Source organism: Protopterus annectens, chromosome 17.part0 (genome assembly GCF_019279795.1).
Source record: "Protopterus annectens isolate FY-2018-M chromosome 17.part0, PAN1.0, whole genome shotgun sequence".
NCBI classification, from domain to species: Eukaryota; Metazoa; Chordata; order Ceratodontiformes; family Protopteridae; genus Protopterus; species Protopterus annectens.
This window is the reverse complement of record NC_056751.1, coordinates 707033666-707053876: the sequence shown is the minus strand read 5'-3', so window position 1 is coordinate 707053876 and position 20211 is coordinate 707033666. Positions and strand designations below refer to the sequence as shown.

The 20211-nt window shown below is 37.7% G+C and overlaps 1 protein-coding gene across 42 annotated transcripts in view; it reads right to left on the bottom strand.

Annotated features, from left to right (window-relative positions):
• The window catches only part of LOC122791684 (mucin-2-like), a 732148-nt gene that overhangs the window by 637985 nt on the left and 73952 nt on the right, over nt 1-20211 (bottom strand). For 30 of the 42 annotated variants that reach the window (XM_044059549.1, XM_044059571.1, XM_044059534.1 and 27 more), the window contains 3 exons: nt 18622-18681; nt 9207-9266; nt 5307-5366 (listed from right to left, as the gene is read on the bottom strand). The exons of 1 other annotated variant lie outside the window; for it this stretch is intronic. In XM_044059549.1, coding sequence (XP_043915484.1) covers nt 5307-5366; nt 9207-9266; nt 18622-18681 — 180 coding nt within the window. The remainder of the gene's footprint in view (nt 1-5306; nt 5367-9206; nt 9267-18621; nt 18682-20211) is intronic. 11 more of the 42 variants (XM_044059535.1, XM_044059551.1, XM_044059563.1 and 8 more) reach the window with 4 other exon arrangements.

The following is a 20211-nucleotide window of genomic DNA, read 5'->3' as shown; positions in this document are numbered from 1 at the left end:
CAGAGCATAGGAGTCAACATTTCTTTATGGCAAAAACGAGAATTTTGTCAGGGGGAGCAAAACTGCATCATCTTGGTTCTGCTGCAGTACTGTAGCACCTGTGACAACAGGACAATGATTTCCATGCTGCATTCATCTGATTACTTTATCATAGACAGGGATTGACAGCTTTCCTGTCTGAAAGGAAGACAGGCTGTAGTAAATGGTCCAATTCTAAAGACTGTGGTACTCTTGGAGTTTCACGTACTGTCTGGGAATATTTCCTCAATTCTAACTTCCTGTTCTCTCATATGTTACAAGCCTTTATGCTGTTAGTTGTAGAAAAATGAAACTTTTAGTTGATCTTTGCTTAAGTAATCAAATGCTTTTAAGAGTTCCAAATATGTTGTGTGATCTGTGTAGTCCTTCACATATGCTAACAGCTGCATGTTCAGCCAATGCCACCACATTCAGAAAAAAATATACCTTCACTACATTTTCTCTTACTGACTTTTTAGGAGCATTAGTTCTCCCATTTCTTTTTGTAACTGACTTATGGTCACAGTTTTAATTACTTTAAACTAATCCACATTTTAAACAGCAGGGACAATGATTACTGGCTCTAATACAGCACCCGTTTCTGAGTGGGATCTTCCATTCTTTGTTACAACATTTGCCCTACATTCAGTAATCATTTTAAACATTTCCAAGATTCCAGACAATGTTCCTTTTTATTTCCATGAGAAAATTTAATATTTATTTTGTTTTCCATGGTGGATCACTGATCTCTTCGGACCTTTATCAGACTCAGCCCCCAAAAAGTGTCTGGTTAATTGACTGTCTCATAGTCACACAGTTAGGCAAAGAAAGTTGAGAGAAACAAACTTGCCCCACTGGACTACAGGAGACAGCTCATTAACAGGTCCTTAATCCTCTTAGACAACTGCCATAAAACCTGTTCTATTTTATTGGGTCAAACAGAAAACTCACTCTTGATTTACTCAACACCTTTTCTACAACATCTTTTATAAGTGGTGTAATTTCCCTATGTTCTTGGTTCTGTAATAGATACCTATAAATTTTATAATAAAAGAGCAATATTCTAAACCATTTCTGAAAAATGTTTTCAAACTTACTATCACTTCTTTAACAATCAATTGTGATTACTCTGCATACAAGAGTTGTGCTTGCCGTGACTCATAAATGTCCTTCTGTGATATACACAGTCATACCTCTCAACTGTGCAGTGTTTGGCAGAATGATTAGATATTTGAATCATAGTTTTGGCTTGTACACTTTTTTACTGAAAGATCATTCAGGATTGTGGATATTAAACAATGACAGATTTTTGTGTTTCAGCATATTAATGTAAAATCTAGTATTCTGACAACTTTTTAAGTTGATAAAAGTAATATTTAAGACCTATTCCTACATTTTGGCATTTGCCCCTCTCCCCACAACCATTATTTTGGCTTTGTAGATGATAATAGTGCTAAGAAGTTGGGAGGTATGTTTACAGTCTAGATTTTTCATTATCAGTTTATTTGCAGAAGTTAAATTTCAGCAGATAGATTTATATAACTGAAGAAACAATTCAGACATTTCTTACCTGAAATCATCTGCACTCTGACTTCCGGAGCTTTCCATGGTTTTCATTCCTCCGGTCCCTGTGTACAAAAACAAAGATACTAAGGAAAGCTTAGTGCAAAAAGTGAGAAATTGTATAGTATTTGGAGCTGTTCTCATGAAGTATTTAATTAGCCATGAAAGTTTGTCATTTTAGGACACAATTTCTCATTATATAAATTCAGCTTCAGATTTCTGTGTTATAGCTACAAAAACATTTAATGCTCTAGAAGGTTATAATGCAGGTCTAGATATTTTTTATTTTATTTTGCTTGACTTTTGTTTCACGGAAAAGTTGCCTGGGCAAAACCCCGTTTCTTTAAAAGGCAAGTGAGAAAACCTCCAGATGTGAATACAGGTACAATTATTAATGAGATTGAATATAACTGAGCATGATGAAGCTCTGGAGTACCCCACATGAAGAACACCGTAGACAAAATCCTGTACCATATCTTCCTAGCTAGCTATAGGTCACCCTTCATGTCCCAAGAATCTCACATTGCTTACTTGGACCTACTGGAAACACTTTTTCTACTTTAATTACCCGTCTAGGAATCCTGCATTTCCTCAAATCTTTTAGGAAAAGACATTCCTGGACTTTGCTCTATAGACTGAGAGTCCTGCATGGCCTCAAATCTATTGACAAACAGATTCCTGGACTTTCTAGATACGAATCCCCTTGACCAAATAGAGTGAATATATCCACTAGAGGCTCCAACATATGGACCTTATACTGACAACTATGGGAGAAAACTGCACTTCACTTCCAATTTCTCATTCTTCCTTGTAAGGCCTAACAAAAAATACTTCCTTCGAAATCAGCATCAGCTACATAACCCCAGTAAAACCAATGGTAGTAAGGAAGTATTCCAAGGTAAAGGACCTTTGATTAAATAGTGGTTTGTCAAAATCAGTTTCTGTCCCAACTGCAAGAACACAGCATCCCCAACTAAATTACACTCAGAAACTCTGTACAACCATGTTAAAGGCTGCATAGAGTCTCCTGGACCTTCTAGAAGTAAGCCCAGAACTCGCCCCAGAAACAAACTGCACTCATGCACCCCAAATTAAACAGGATATACAAGAAAAGGAGAACATTTATGGCAAAACTCAGGAATCATCCACAGATTTGTACTGGTATATAGCTCAGCTGCAAGAAAACAAAGCCAGAGGTACTTACGTCGACTGAGCATGAGTACGTTTACCATATCCCTTATCTGCGATTTTCAGTCATGTATCTAAGTGAAGAGATACTCAGTCTCTGCTGCTTCATGATGAATTGTTAATAAAGCCATTGTGTTATGAATTTGTCACCCAAAGAACATGAAATGTTAGATATTTCAATTTGAGTAAAGCTTGTTAATAACATGAATATAGATGAAACTCAGCTCAGAACACCAAGATGTGGAATGCAAAATGCATGACTGACTACTTTGCCTATTAATCACCTGATTAATTGCCCTGGCAGTTGATATTTCCTTTCCTTTCTTTGTGCAGTTTTATTTACATACTGAGGAGCTTTTTCCCTTAGTTACCCTCTTTACAACGAGCTATTCTGTCAGGGCTAAACTGGACAACAAAAAAGCTACCTGAAACATTACATTTCAGACCAATGTCTGTTGTTTTCTGATTGCAGTTTTTTTTTTTGGAAGGGGATGCTGTTCTCCTCTGCTTCACACCAGCAGATGTTTTCACTGCCTCGTGTTCATCTTCAGGCTTGCTTGTCTACCACTTGAATTTAACCCATTTTCACCACCAAGGCCAATGTAGAACCTATGTACCTCCGGGGGGGGGGGGGGTGCAAACAACTTCCTGGGAACTCTTTCAGCCCTACCCTCCTTTCCACACTCTCCTTGGATGCATGGTCATGTCATGAAGGGCATATATGTAATGGGAACTGATTGTAATTATGTGCTTTTGAGACAGAATCTTCGATAGGTTGAGGGAATTCTTTCTGCGTACTTGTGCATTGATGTCATATTTTAACTTCACACTATGCTTTCCAAAGCATATGATTCAACATTTTCTTTAAGTTGAATATGAAAATGTTGTCAGGGCACCAAAACTGCAATGTCTGGTTCTGCTGCAGTACAGTAGCACCTGTGATAATAGGACAATGTTTTCCACGCTGCATTCATCTGCATACTTTATCATACCAGGGACTGACAGCTTTCCTCTCTGAAAGGAAGACACAGTGTAGTAAATGCTCCAATTCTAAACACTGTGCTACTCCTGGAGTCTCATGTACTGTGTCTGGGAATATTTCCTCAATTCTCACTTCCTGAGCTCACTTATGCAACAAGCCTTTATGTTGTTAGTTGTAGTGAAATTAACATTTTAGTTGATTTTTCCTTAAGCAATCAACTGCTTTTAACAGTTCTAAATATTCTGTGTGATATGTCAAGCCCTTCACTTAGGCTAACAGCTGCATGTTCAGAGAATGCTACCACCTTTAGAAAAAATGTACCTTCACTCCATCGACTCATACAGACCTTTTCTAGGAACATGAGTTCTCCCATTTCTTTTTCTAACTAGCTTATGGTCACCATTTTAATTACTTCAAACCAATGTGCATCTTAAACGGACATGACAATGATTACTGGGACTAATACAGTCCCTGTTTGTGAGTGGCATCCTCCATTCCTTGTTACCACATCTGACCTCCTTTCAGTAATCATATTAAACATTTACAAGAGGCCTGATCATGCTCATTTTTATTTCCACGAGAAATTTTTATTTTTATTTTATTTGTTTTCCAAGGAAGGGCATTGCTCTCTAGGGACCTTTTTCAGACTCAGACCAGGAGAAGTATCTGGTTAAGTGACTGACTCATAGTCACACAGTGAGGCAAAGAAGGCTGAGAGAAAAAAAACTTACACCACTGGATCACAGGACACAGCTCATTAACAGGTGGTTAATCCTCTCAGCCTATTGTCAGAAAACCTAATCTATTTAATTGGGTCACACAGAAATATCAGTCTTGATTTACTCAACACTTTTTCTACATCTTTTATAAGTGGTGTACTTTCCCTATGTTCTTTGTCCAATATCCTCCCTTTTTGATATATTATTGTAATTATTACTAATGTTCTTTCTTGTGTAACTCGATTTGTATCTTTCATACTTTTTGAAATTATGCCACTTGAAAACTTTAATAGATATCTATAAATTTTATAATGAAAGAGCAATATTCTAAACCATTTCTGAAAAAAGTTATCACAATTACTATTACTTCTTTAACAATCAATTGGGATTACTCTGCATACACGAGTTCCACTAGTCTTGACTGTTATAACTGTCCTTGTGTGATATTTACAGTTATACCTCTAAACTCTGCACTGTTTGACAGAATGATGACATTTCTGATGCATAGTTTTGCTTTGTAAATTTTTTTTCTGAAAAGTCATTCAATAATGTACTTATAAAACAATGATTGATATTTGTGTTTCTGCATATTAATATAGAATCTGTTATTCTGACAACTCTCTAAGTTGATAAAAACAATATTTAAGATCTGTCCTGAATTTTGGCCCTTGGTCTATTACCACCACCATTATTTTCAGCTTTGTCCATGATCATAGTGGTAAGAAGTTGTGAGGTATGTTTAAAGTCCATATTTTTCATTACCGGTTTATTTACAGAAGTTAGTTTTCAGCAGACAGATTGTATATGCCTGAAGAAACAATTTAGACATTTGTTACCTGAAATAATCTGAAGATGCTCACTTCCAGAACTTTCCTGGGTTTTAATTCCTCCACTCCCTGTGTACAAAAACAAAGATACTAAGAAATGCTTTCTGAACATTATGAAAACTTGTATAACATTTGAAGTTGTTCTCATGAAGTATTTATTTGGGAGATAAAGTTTGTCATTTTATGGCAAAATGTGTTATTACATATATTCAGTACCAGAATTTCTGTGGTACAGCTATAAAAAACAGTTAATGTTCTAGAAGGTTATAATGGAGGGTTAGGTAATTTTTCATTTTATTTTATTTGATTTTTATTTCACACAAAAGCTGACTGGCAAACCTCTTTTCTATGGGTTGCCAGGGAGAAAAGCTCCAAGAAGTGAATTCAGGTACAAACTATTAATAATACTGAATATAACTGAACAGGATGATGCCCTGGAGGTCCCCCACATGCAGAACACCACAGACAAAATCCTGTACCATATCTTCCTTGCCAGTGATGGGTCACCCTCCATGTCCCACGAAGCTCACATTGCTTACTTCAACCTACTGGAAACACTTTCTATCCAACTGGTAATACCATCCTACTTTAATTACTCCTCTGTAAACTGGGAATTCTTCATGACCTCAAATCCACTGGCAAACAGATTCATGGACTTCACAAATATAAACACATGAACAAATACCAAATATATCCAATAGAGGCTCCAACATACTGGATCTCATACTCACAAATTTGGGAGAAAGCTGCACCTCACCCCCAATACCTCCAAAACTCTCTATAATTCTGCCTTTGTAAATTTACAACTGTTTGAACATACATCATATGTTTGTTTGGGTCTTTCGGCTTTTTTTTTTAGGGGTCGCCACAGCGGAACTCCGATCTGCTAATGAGTGGTAGTGGATTTGTACGTACTGGGTTACCAGCCCTGATGCACAACCTTCAACGAAGGCATGCCCCATTCACGTATGCCTCCACACAGAAGACGCTCTAGCTGAGAATCGAATGGGACAACGTCTTGCTATGAGGCGACAATGTTACTGCAGCACCACCACCACCACAGTACTGAACATACATCATATAATGATGCAAATTCTGTATATTTAGATATATTATAATGATGTAAACCTATATACTTTATATTATATACTGGAGCTTTTCTCCTCGGGTCTCCACTGAAAATGGGCCACAAGCCCAGCTGGACTAACCCGGTTAACAAACAAACAAGCAATTCTTTCTTAAGAAGCGTGAACTTGGCTTTGGAGAAATTTTTTACAGTGGTTTCCCTAATGGGGGATGGGGGAGGGATGTGGATGTCTAGGCTGATTTCCTTGTGGTCAGATCTGACCAACGAGGAATTGACCTCTGGTGTGGAACACTGGTCGCCCATGTTGGTAATGACCACTGGAATTTAAGAGGGTTTGGCACCTAGGCAGCGAGACATTTCCCCGTGGTACATTTAATTGGAGACACATGGCTGAAGTGACTTTCAGTTGCAGAGAAATATGGTTGCTTAGAATTCACTGTGGGCAAAGAGAAGAATGCTGTGCCACTTCCACAGCTTCAAAAATCAAATGCAGAGGGAAAAATAATGTCAATGACCCTGATAGCATCATGAGACATCAGGAATTATGGCAGCCTAGAGGGCATGTCAGTGACACTAAAAACACAGTGCACAATGGGCAGTGCCTTTTTAATTGGTGTTTGTAGACCACTGTCCCTTTACAGTGTCTACAGAACATTATCTAAAATGCATACTGGGGCATAAATGCAGCTACAGTAACATGCAAGATTAACTCCATGCTGTAGCACACTTCTACATGTTGTAGTTGTTTAAACATGAACTGTACACTGAGCACAGCACTCATTACATCTTCTACCCTCATGAACTTGGTTATTAAAGCTGTGGGCATGGCAGAGTGTGCTTCTCTTTGCCCATGGGGAATTTGCAACAGCCAAAGTTCTCTGCCACTGAATGTCACTTCAGCCATGTCTCCCCAATCAAATGTACCACAGGGAAATGTCTCTCTGCCGAGGTGCCTTAAACTGATTTTAACCCACTTTGACAACCAAGGCCAATGTAGAACCTAAGTGCATCCAGCAGGGTGCAGTCCAACAACTTCCAGGGAGTTCTCTTTTAAAGACCTACAGTGGTTTCCACACTCTCCTTGGATGCACGGTCATGTCATGAAGGGCAGGTATGCAATTGGAACTGATTGCAATGTTGTACTTTTGAGGTGGAATCTTCCATAGCATGAGGAAATTCTTTCTGAGTACTTGTGCATTTATGTCATATTTAAACTTTACACTATGCTTTCCAGAGCATAGGAGTCAACATTTCTTTATGGCAAAAACGAGAATTTTGTCAGGGGGAGCAAAATTGCATCATCTTGGTTCTGCTGCAGTACTGTAGCACCTGTGACAACAGGACAATGATTTCCATGCTGCATTCATCTGATTACTTTATCATACACAGGGACTGACAGCTTTCCTGTCTGAAAGGAAGACAGGCTGTAGTAAATGGTCCAATTCTAAAGACTGTGGTACTCTTGGAGTTTCACGTACTGTCTGGGACTATTTCCTCAATTCTAACTTCCTGTTCTCTCTTATGTTACAAGCCTTTATGCTGTTAGTTGCAGAAAAATGAAACTTTTAGTTGATCTTTGCTTAAGTAATCAAATGCTTTTAAGAGTTCCAAATATGTTGTTTGATCTGTGTAGTCCTTCACATATGCTAACAGCTGCATGCTAAGCCAATGCCACCACATTCAAAAAAAAATATGCCTTCACTACATTTTCTCTTACTGACATTTTTAGGAGCATGAGTTCTCCCATTTCTTTTTGTAACTGACTTATGGTCACAGTTTTAATTACTTTAAACTAATCCACATTTTAAACAGCAGGGACAATGATTACTGGCTCTAATACAGCACCCGTTTCTGAGTGGGATCTTCCATTCTTTGTTACAACATTTGCCCTACATTCAGTAATCATTTTAAACATTTCCAAGATTCCAGACAATGTTCCTTTTTATTTCCATGAGAAAATTTAATATTTATTTTGTTTTCCATGGTGGATCACTGATCTCTTCGGACCTTTATCAGACTCAGCCCCCAAAAAGTGTCTGGTTAATTGACTGTCTCATAGTCACACAGTTAGGCAAAGAAAGTTGAGAGAAACAAACTTGCCCCACTGGACTACAGGAGACAGCTCATTAACAGGTCCTTAATCCTCTTAGACAACTGCCATAAAACCTGTTCTATTTTATTGGGTCAAACAGAAAACTCACTCTTGATTTACTCAACACCTTTTCTACAACATCTTTTATAAGTGGTGTAATTTCCTATGTTCTTGGTTCTGTAATAGATACCTATAAATTTTATAATAAAAGAGCAATATTCTAAACCATTTCTGAAAAATGTTTTCAAACTTACTATCACTTCTTTAACAATCAATTGTGATTACTCTGCATACAAGAGTTGTGCTTGCCGTGACTCATAAATGTCCTTCTGTGATATACACAGTCATACCTCTCAACTGTGCAGTGTTTGGCAGAATGATTAGATATTTGAATCATAGTTTTGGCTTGTACACTTTTTTACTGAAAGATCATTCAGGATTGTGGATATTAAACAATGACAGATTTTTGTGTTTCAGCATATTAATGTAAAATCTAGTATTCTGACAACTTTTTAAGTTGATAAAAGTAATATTTAAGACCTATTCCTACATTTTGGCATTTGCCCCCTCTCCCCCACAACCATTATTTTTGGCTTTGTAGATGATAATAGTGCTAAGAAGTTGGGAGGTATGTTTACAGTCTAGATTTTTCATTATCAGTTTATTTGCAGAAGTTAAATTTCAGCAGATAGATTTATATAACTGAAGAAACAATTCAGACATTTCTTACCTGAAATCATCTGCGCACTCTGACTTCCGGAGCTTTCCATGGTTTTCATTCCTCCGCTCCCTGTGTACAAAAACAAAGATACTAAGGAAAGCTTAGTGCAAAAAGTGAGAAATTGTATAGTATTTGAAGCTGTTCTCATGAAGTATTTAATTAGCCATGAAAGTTTGTCATTTTAGGACACAATTTCTCATTATATAAATTCAGCTTCAGATTTCTGTGTTATAGCTACAAAAACATTTAATGCTCTAGAAGGTTATAATGCAGGTCTAGATATTTTTTATTTTATTTTGCTTGACTTTTGTTTCACGGAAAAGTTGCCTGGGCAAAACCCCGTTTCTTTAAAAGGCAAGTGAGAAAACCTCCAGATGTGAATACAGGTACAATTATTAATGAGATTGAATATAACTGAGCATGATGAAGCTCTGGAGTACCCCACATGAAGAACACCGTAGACAAAATCCTGTACCATATCTTCCTAGCTAGCTATAGGTCACCCTTCATGTCCCAAGAATCTCACATTGCTTACTTGGACCTACTGGAAACACTTTTTCTACTTTAATTACCCGTCTAGGAATCCTGCATTTCCTCAAATCTTTTAGGAAAAGACATTCCTGGACTTTGCTCTATAGACTGAGAGTCCTGCATGGCCTCAAATCTATTGACAAACAGATTCCTGGACTTTCTAGATACGAATCCCCTTGACCAAATAGAGTGAATATATCCACTAGAGGCTCCAACATATGGACCTTATACTGACAGCTATGGGAGAAAACTGCACTTCACTTCCAATTTCTCATTCTTCCTTGTAAGGCCTAACAAAAAATACTTCCTTCGAAATCAGCATCAGCTACATAACCCCAGTAAAACCAATGGTAGTAAGGAAGTATTCCAAGGTAAAGGACCTTTGATTAAATAGTGGTTTGTCAAAATCAATTTCTGTCCCAACTGCAAGAACACAGCATCCCCAACTAAATTACACTCAGAAACTCTGTACAACCATGTTAAAGGCTGCATAGAGTCTCCTGGACCTTCTAGAAGTAAGCCCAGAACTCGCCCCAGAAACAAACTGCACTCATGCACCCCAAATTAAACAGGATATACAAGAAAAGGAGAACATTAATTGCAAAACTCAGGAATCATCCATAGATTTGTACTGGTATATAGCTCAGCTGGAAGACACAGCCAGAGGTACTTACGTCGACTGATCATGAGTACGTTTACCATATCCCTTATCTGCGATTTTCAGTCATGTATCTAAGTGAAGAGATACTCAGTCTCTGCTGCTTCATGATGAATTGTTAATAAAGCCATTGTGTTATAAATTTGTCACCCAAAGAACATGAAATGTTAGATATTTCAATTTGAGTGTGTGTGTGTGTGTGTGTCTTTTTCTTTTCCCCCAAGGGGGAGCCACAATGGAGCGGTGATATGTCGCTAATGATTAAGTTTTTTATTTGGAACGCCTGGGGCCTTAACGCAACGCACAACCAAGGCAGCCCATTCCCATTGTAGTCGCAATACAAGTTTAACTGAGACTTTTATCTGAAGCATTCTATTTCAATTTGAGTAAAGCTTGTTAATAACATGAATATAGATGAAACTCAGCTCAGAACACTAAAATGTGGAATGCAAAATGCATGACTGACTACTTTGCCTATTAATCACCTGATTAATTGCCCTGGCAGTTGATATTTCCTTTCCTTTCTTTGTGCAGTTTTATTTACATACTGAGGAGCTTTTTCCCTTAGTTACCCTCTTTACAACGAGCTATTCTGTCAGGGCTAAACTGGACAACAAAAAAGCTACCTGAAACATTACATTTCAGACCAATGTCTGTTGTTTTCTGATTGCAGTTTTTTTTTTTGGAAGGGGATGCTGTTCTCCTCTGCTTCACACCAGCAGATGTTTTCACTGCCTCGTGTTCATCTTCAGGCTTGCTTGTCTACCACTTGAATTTAACCCATTTTCACCACCAAGGCCAATGTAGAACCTATGTACCTCGGGGGGGGGGTGCAAACAACTTCCTGGGAACTCTCTTTCAGCGCCCTACCCTCCTTTCCACACTCTCCTTGGATGCATGGTCATGTCATGAAGGGCATATATGTAATGGGAACTGATTGTAATTATGTGCTTTTGAGACAGAATCTTCGATAGGTTGAGGGAATTCTTTCTGCGTACTTGTGCATTGATGTCATATTTTAACTTCACACTATGCTTTCCAAAGCATATGATTCAACATTTTCTTTAAGTTGAATATGAAAATGTTGTCAGGGCACCAAAACTGCAATGTCTGGTTCTGCTGCAGTACAGTAGCACCTGTGATAATAGGACAATGTTTTCCACGCTGCATTCATCTGCATACTTTATCATACCAGGGACTGACAGCTTTCCTCTCTGAAAGGAAGACACAGTGTAGTAAATGCTCCAATTCTAAACACTGTGCTACTCCTGGAGTCTTATGTACTGTGTCTGGGAATATTTCCTCAATTCTCACTTCCTGAGCTCACTTATGCAACAAGCCTTTATGTTGTTAGTTGTAGTGAAATTAACATTTTAGTTGATTTTTCCTTAAGCAATCAACTGCTTTTAACAGTTCTAAATATTCTGTGTGATATGTTAAGCCCTTCACTTAGGCTAACAGCTGCATGTTCAGAGAATGCTACCACCTTTAGAAAAAATGTACCTTCACTCCATCGACTCATACAGACCTTTTCTAGGAACATGAGTTCTCCCATTTCTTTTTCTATCTAGCTTATGGTCACCATTTTAATTACTTCAAACCAATGTGCATCTTAAACGGACATGACAATGATTACTGGGACTAATACAGTCCCTGTTTGTGAGTGGCATCCTCCATTCCTTGTTACCACATCTGACCTCCTTTCAGTAATCATATTAAACATTTACAAGAGGCCTGATCATGCTCATTTTTATTTCCACGAGAAATTTTTATTTTTATTTTATTTGTTTTCCAAGGAAGGGCATTGCTCTCTAGGGACCTTTTTCAGACTCAGACCAGGAGAAGTATCTGGTTAAGTGACTGACTCATAGTCACACAGTGAGGCAAAGAAGGCTGAGAGAAAAAAAACTTACACCACTGGATCACAGGACACAGCTCATTAACAGGTGGTTAATCCTCTCAGCCTATTGTCAGAAAACCTAATCTATTTAATTGGGTCACACAGAAATATCAGTCTTGATTTACTCAACACTTTTTCTACATCTTTTATAAGTGGTGTACTTTCCCTATGTTCTTTGTCCAATATCCTCCCTTTTTGATATATTATTGTAATTATTACTAATGTTCTTTCTTGTGTAACTCGATTTGTATCTTTCATACTTTTTGAAATTATGCCACTTGAAAACTGTAATAGATATCTATAAATTTTATAATGCAAGAGCAATATTCTAAACCATTTCTGAAAAAAGTTATCACAATTACTATTACTTCTTTAACAATCAATTGGGATTACTCTGCATACAAGAGTTCCACTAGTCTTGACTGTTATAACTGTCCTTGTGTGATATTTACAGTTATACCTCTAAACTCTGCACTGTTTGACAGAATGATTACATTTCTGATGCATAGTTTTGCTTTGTAAATTTTTTTTCTGAAAAGTCATTCAATAATGTACTTATAAAACAATGATTGATATTTGTGTTTCTGCATATTAATATAGAATCTGTTATTCTGACAACTCTCTAAGTTGATAAAAACAATATTTAAGATCTGTCCTGAATTTTGGCCCTTGGTCTATTACCACCACCATTATTTTCAGCTTTGTCCATGATTATAGTGGTAAGAAGTTGAGAGGTATGTTTAAAGTCCATATTTTTCATTACCGGTTTATTTACAGAAGTTAATTTTCAGCAGACAGATTGTATATGCCTGAAGAAACAATTCAGACATTTCTTACTTGAAATAATCTGAAGATGCTCACTTCCAGAGCTTTCCTGGCTTTAATTCCTCCACTCCCTGTGTACAAAAACAAAGATACTAAGAAATGCTTTCTGAACATTATGAAAACTTGTATAACATTTGAAGTTGTTCTCATGAAGTATTTATTTGGGAGATAAAGTTTGTCATTTTATGGCAAAATGTGTTATTACATATATTCAGTACCAGAATTTCTGTGGTACAGCTATAAAAAACAGTTAATGTTCTAGAAGGTTATAATGGAGGGTTAGGTAATTTTTCATTTTATTTTATTTGATTTTTATTTCACACAAAAGCTGACTGGCAAACCTCTTTTCTATGGGGTGCCAGGGAGAAAAGCTCCAGAAGTGAATTCAGGTACAAACTATTAATAATACTGAATATAACTGAACAGGATGATGCCCTGGAGGTCCCCCACATGCAGAACACCACAGACAAAATCCTGTACCATATCTTCCTTGCCAGTGATGGGTCACCCTCCATGTCCCACGAAGCTCACATTGCTTACTTTGACCTACTGGAAACACTTTCTATCCAACTGGTAATACCATCCTACTTTAATTACTCCTCTGTAAACTGGGAATTCTTCATGACCTCAAATCCATTGGCAAACAGATTCATGGACTTCACAAATATAAACACACGAACAAATACCCAATATATCCAATAGGGGCTCCAACATACTGGATCTCATACTCACAAATTTGGGAGAAAGCTGCACCTCACCCCCAATACCTCCAAAACTCTCTGTAATTCTGCCTTTGTAAATTTACAACTGTTTGAACATACATCATATGTTTGTTTGGGTCTTTCGGCTTTTTTTTTTAGGGGTCGCCACAGCGGAACTCCGGTCTGCTAATGAGTGGTAGTGGATTTTTACGTACTGGGTTACCAGCCCTGATGCACAACCTTCAACGAAGGCATGCCCCATTCACGTATGCCTCCACACAGAAGACGCTCTAGCTGAGAATCGAATGGGACAACGTCTTGCTATGAGGCGACAATGTTACTGCAGCACCACCACCACCACAGTACTGAACATACATCATATAATGATGCAAATTCTGTATATTTAGATATATTATAATGATGCAAACCTATATACTTTATATTATATACTGGAGCTTTTCTCCTCGGGTCTCCACTGAAAATGGGCCACAAGCCCAGCTGGACTAACCCGGTTAACAAACAAACAAGCAATAAATAAATAAACAAATAAATAAATAAATACCTCTTCCTACCTGGTAAGGACTAACCACAAAGATGCCTCCTTCAAAATCAAAATTAACTTCATAACCACAGTAAAAACAGTGACAGGAATTTTTCTAAGGCAAACTACATTTTATTAAGTAATGGTTTGTCAAAATTCAATGCCCCGCCAAACTGTGAGCACAGAGCATCCTACACTGAATTACTCTCAGAAACTTTGTACAACTAAATTAAAGGCTGCATAGAGGTTGCTGTACCTACAAGAAGTAATCCCAGAACTAGCCCCAGAAACAAACTGCCCTTGTGGCATCCCAAATTAAACAGGATACACAACAACAGGAGAACAATTATGGCAAAACTTAGGAATTGTCCACAGATTTAAACTGTTATACAGCTCAGCTGCAAGAAAAAAATTTCAGAGGTACTTAACTCTACTAATCATGAGTACATTTACCATATCCCTTATCTACGATTTTCAGCAGGGTATCTTAGTGAAGAGATACTCAATCTCTCCTGCTTAATGATGAATTGTTAATAAAGCCATTGTGTTATGAATTTGTCACTCAATGAACTTGAAATTTTAGACATAGGAATTTGAGTAAAGCTTGTTAATAACCCAGTTATAGACCAAACACAGCTCAGGAAAATGAGATGTGGAATGCAAAATGCATGACTCAGTAGTTTGGCTGCTTAACCACGTGATTAATCATTTTTGCAGCTGATATTTCCTTTTCCTTCTTTGTCTGTCAGTTTTATTTGCATGCTGAGGAGCTTTTCCCATTAGTTTCCATCTCACAATGAGATCTTCTGACAGGGCTAAACTGGACAACAAAAAAAGTAGCTAATTCATAGGGAGGTACTAGGCTATTGACCATGGGGCCTATACAAGTCTATCTAAAAAGGTACCCTGGCTTTCGCTACCCAAGAAAATTATTTTCCTGTGCCCCTGTCAAGCAGAGCCACAGGTGATCCCCGGGGTGAATTTTCCATTTCCCATCCAATCATCAAGATTTTTCTTGAAGAGTGCTAATGAGGAGCTTTGTTTGATATAGATAGGTAGTTTGTTCCAGAGTATGGGAAGTCTCTGGGACAGGAATTTATCCCTCCAGCATGTTCTGTTTATTGTTATAAGGTTTAGGTCCCTAGAGTGCGTAGCTCGGAGGGATTGGGATTTCTTTAAGTGGAGCATGTCCACAGCTCTGAGTTTGACATAGCTTTGTATGTTAGGCAGAGATTGCCTCTGAGTTGGTGATATGCGTTGGAGTAAAGCTGGAGTTTTTTGAGATGGCCTGTGTAGGGCATCGGTTTGAGGCCGGTAATCCTCTTTGTGAGGTATTTCTGCAGCCTTTCCAGTTGTAGATGTCTTGTGAGGCTGTATAATGGGTCTAATGAGTGACGAGTAGATGAACCAGAAAATGAAGCAAACGAAAATAGCTTAGGCTGTGACACTTCCTGTTTGGTTGTGCAAGATTTTCGAGCAAGTTTTTTGTGTACTTATAGTTTAGAAAGTCATGAAACCAGAGAAATTATCAATAAAAATTGGGTACTAATATTAGAAGATACTGGTTTGAGTAAGCTGTTAGGCGATAAACCAAAGATCACCTATAGGAGGGGTCCCAATATTAAAATGCTATTAGAGCGTCAAATTAAAACTGTTAACGTTAAAAATAAAGGTATGTTTAAATGTGGGGCATGCCGCCAGTGTAAGTTTTTACACACTGACAACCAAGTCAGTATTGGAAATAAGAAATATAAAATTCAAGGTAGATATTCATGTACAACAAAAGCTGTTGTCTATTCTGCCACATGCCAGGTATGCACCGCATTCTATATAGGTAAAACTGAGAGGGAATTAAAGCAGTGTATTTACAAACACCAGTACGCAATTAAGAAGCAGGATAACACTAATGCCCTAGCAAGGCATTTGGTTGACAACCCAGATCATAGTTTTAAGTTTACAGTGTTATGGCAAGTACCATTTGATTCTAGGGGTAGCTCATGGCAATTGGATTTAGAAATCCAAGAATTATGTTGGCAGATTAGAACAATAGCATATGCCCCACCAGGGCTAAATGAGTTTATGTCCCTAAAGTGCATTTTAAGGAAATTAGCCATGAAGAGGTGATTTGCTTGAGGTCACAAATAGAATGTTTAAAATAGATTTTAGTACATTCATTAAAGAATTGAAATGAATTCATTACAATATCTACTACTGGTTAACATATTTAATAATGTTCTCTGTTTTTAGTATAGATCATATTGAATCTATCTAATTATATGTATAATCGAATAGTGGATTTTTATTGTTCTAAATAATGTTTTTGTATAGGTTGTCCATCATTTAAGTCTGCTGCACTTTGCTTTGGGGGAACGAGTATTTGTTTATTTTATTCAATTTAATACATATAAATCTATTTTTTACGTACTGAATTTAAATGAATTATAGGATTTTTAATAATAACATAGTAACTGGTTTCAAATCTAGAAGGTAATGGTGTATCTAATCGAATAGGTTATGTATTTTTAGTCTTTTGCTGTTAAGGTTTGTCTACTGTTTAGTTTAAGTTTATTTGCTTAACTGTTTCTCTCCCTTTTATTTTCCCTTTCTTGTACAATTGGTTAATTAATTGAGATTAATTAACTGCAAGTAAGGCTATATAAGGAGAATTAATTACGTTGCAAGATGTCTGATGAAGGAAAAGTACTAACCTTTCCGAAAGCACTTATTAAACTTGCCTTGTGTTTTTATGCGATCTCCAGTTTATTTTGCCTCTATTTTTGGTTTGTTCAACAGTTTTTGAGTTTGTTTGTGGTCGTGCTGTGGCGATGTGATTATCAAAGGAGAGACTACTGTCCACCTGTGTCCCAAGGTCTCTTATCACACTTCTGGTATTAACTAGACTACCACTGAGCCTGAGGCCATGGCTTTCACACCAGGCATCTGTGTCAGTGAGGCCCTTTTGTAGGATGTCCATATTGTTAGGCATTTCCATTATGGCTCCTAGTTTGCAGTCATCTGTGAACTTCATTAGCCAAAGACCTTCTGTGTTAGCCTGTACTTCAGAAAAGTAGATACTAAACATGAGAGGACCCAGGACTGAATCCTGTGATACCCCACTTGTCACTGGTCTGAAGTCGGATTTGGAGTCTGCTACTTTCACAGTGTGGGTTCTGTCAGTGAGCCAGTAGGCAACCCATCTTGTGACATAGGGATTTATACCTAGTTTAGTGAGTTTATCTATAATTCCAGAGTGGAGGATGGTGTCAAAAGCCTTGGTGAGATCTAGATAGGCTGTGTGAACCACCTTACCCTCGTCTATGGCTTTGGGAGCTGCTTCAAAGATGTCAATCAGGTTTAGGAGGCATGATCTGCCTTTTACAAACCCGAACTGGGTGGGGTCCAGAGTTTGGAGTTTACCAATGTCTTTGTTTATAAGTTCCATGATGATACATTCCATGACCTTGCAGACCAGGCTCATTAGGCTAATTGGGTGGTAGTTCCCAGGGTTCGTGGTGGCAACCCCTTTGTGGAGTGGGATAACAGTCACTGTTCGCCATTCAGTAGGCAGAAAGCCTGAGGTGAGGCTATGATTGAACATGGTGCTTAGGTGGAGTGCCAGTTCATTCTGTAGTTCATATAGAACACAGCTTTGGATGTTGTCAGGTCCCATGGATGCTGTGTTCTTGGCTTTGGAGTGTGTTTTTACCTGTGCAGCTGTGATTACAGGAACTTTGCATTCATCCGGTATAGAGATGGGCCCTTTAGGGGGTGGGGTGGGGGGTAAAGTTAGCACTGAACCTATCTGCCAGGATGTTGGCAATATCAGTAAGTTCTGTATATTTAGCGCCATTGTACTGTAACTCAGAGCAGATCTGAGTGTTGCCATTGAGATTCATGACATAGCTATAGAATGCTTTGTGGTTGTCTTCAGAATCATAGTTTTGACTTGTACACTTTTTTACTGAAAGATCATTCAGGATTGTGGATATGAAACAATGACAGATTTTTGTGTTTCAGCATATTAATGTAAAATCTAGTATTCTGACAACTTTTTAAGTTGATAAAAGTAATATTTAAGACCTATTCCTACATTGTGGCCTTTGCCACCGCTCCCCACAACCATTATTTTTGGCTTTGTACGTGATAATAGTGCTAATAATTGAGAGGTATGTTTACAGTCCAGATTTTTCATTAGCAGTTTATTTGTAGAAGTTAAATTTCAGCAGATAAATTTATATAACGGAAGAAACAATTCAGGCATTTCTTACCTGAAATCATCTGCGCACTCTGACTTCTGGAGTTTTCCATGGTTTTCATTCCTCTGCTCCCTGTGTACAAAAACAAAGATACTAAGGAAAGCTTAGTGCAAAAAGTGAGAAATTGTATAGTATTTGGAGCTGTTCTCATGAAGTATTTAATTAGCCATGAAAGTTTGTCATTTTAGAACACAATTTCTCATTATATAAATTCAGCTTCAGATTTCTGTGTTACAGCTATAGAAACAGTTAATGCTCTAGAAGGTTATAATGGAGGTCTAGATATTTTTTATTTTATTTTGCTTGACTTTTGTTTCACAGAAAAGCTGACTGGGCAAAGCCCCCGTTTCTTTAAAAGGCAAGTGAGAAAACCTCCAGATGTGAATACAGGTACAATTATTAATGAGATTGAATATAACTGAGCATGATGAAGCTCTGGAGTACCCCACATGAAGAACACCGTAGACAAAATCCTGTACCATATCTTCCTAGCCAGCTATAGGTCACCCTCCATGTCCCATGAAGCTCATATTGCTTACTCTGACCTACTGGAAACACTTTCTATCCAACCTGCCATTCTACTTTAATTACCCCTCTAGGAATCCTGCATTTCCTCAAATCTTTTAGGAAAAGATATTCCTGGACTTTGCTCTATAGACTGTGAATCCTGTATGGCCTCAAATCTATTGACAAACAGATTCCTGGACTTTGTAGATACGAATCCCCTTGACCAAATAGAGTGAATATATCCACTAGAGGCTCCAACATATGGACCTCATACTAACAAATATGGGAGAAAACTGCACTGCACTTCCAATTTCTCATTCTTCCTTGTAAGGCCTAACAAAAAAAGATACTTCCTTCGAAATCAGAATCAGCTACATAACCCCAGTAAAACCAATGGCAGTAAGGTAGTATTCCAAGGTAAAGGACCTTTGATTAAATAGTGGTTTGTCAAAATCAATTTCTGTCCAGACTGCAAGAAGACAGCATTCCCAACTAAATTGCACTCAGAAACTCTGTACAACCATGTTAAAGGCTGCATAGAGGCTGCTGTACCTACTAGAAGTAAGCCCAGAACTCGCCCCAGAAACAAAGTGCACTAATGCACCCCAAATTAAACAGGATATACAAGAAAAGGAGAACATTTATGGCAAAACTCAGGTATCATCCATAGATTTGTACTGGTATATAGCTCAGCTGCAAGACACAGCCAGAGGTACTTACGTCGGCTGATCATGAGTACGTTTACCATATCCTTTATCTGCGATTTTCAGTCATGTATCTAAGTGAAGAGATACTCAGTCTCTCCTGCTTAATGATGAATTGTTAATAAAGCCATTGTGCTATGAATTTGTCACCCAAAGAACATGAAATTTTAGATATTTCAATTTGAGTAAAGCTTGTTAATAACATAAATATAGATGAAACTCAGCTCAGAAAAATAAGATGTGGAATGCAAAATGCATGACTGACTACTTTGCCTATTAACCACCTGATTAATTGCCCTGGCAGTTGATATTTCCTTTCCTTTCTTTGTGCAGTTTTATTTACATACTGAGGAGCTTTTTCCCTTAGTTACCCTCTTCACAAGGAGCTCTT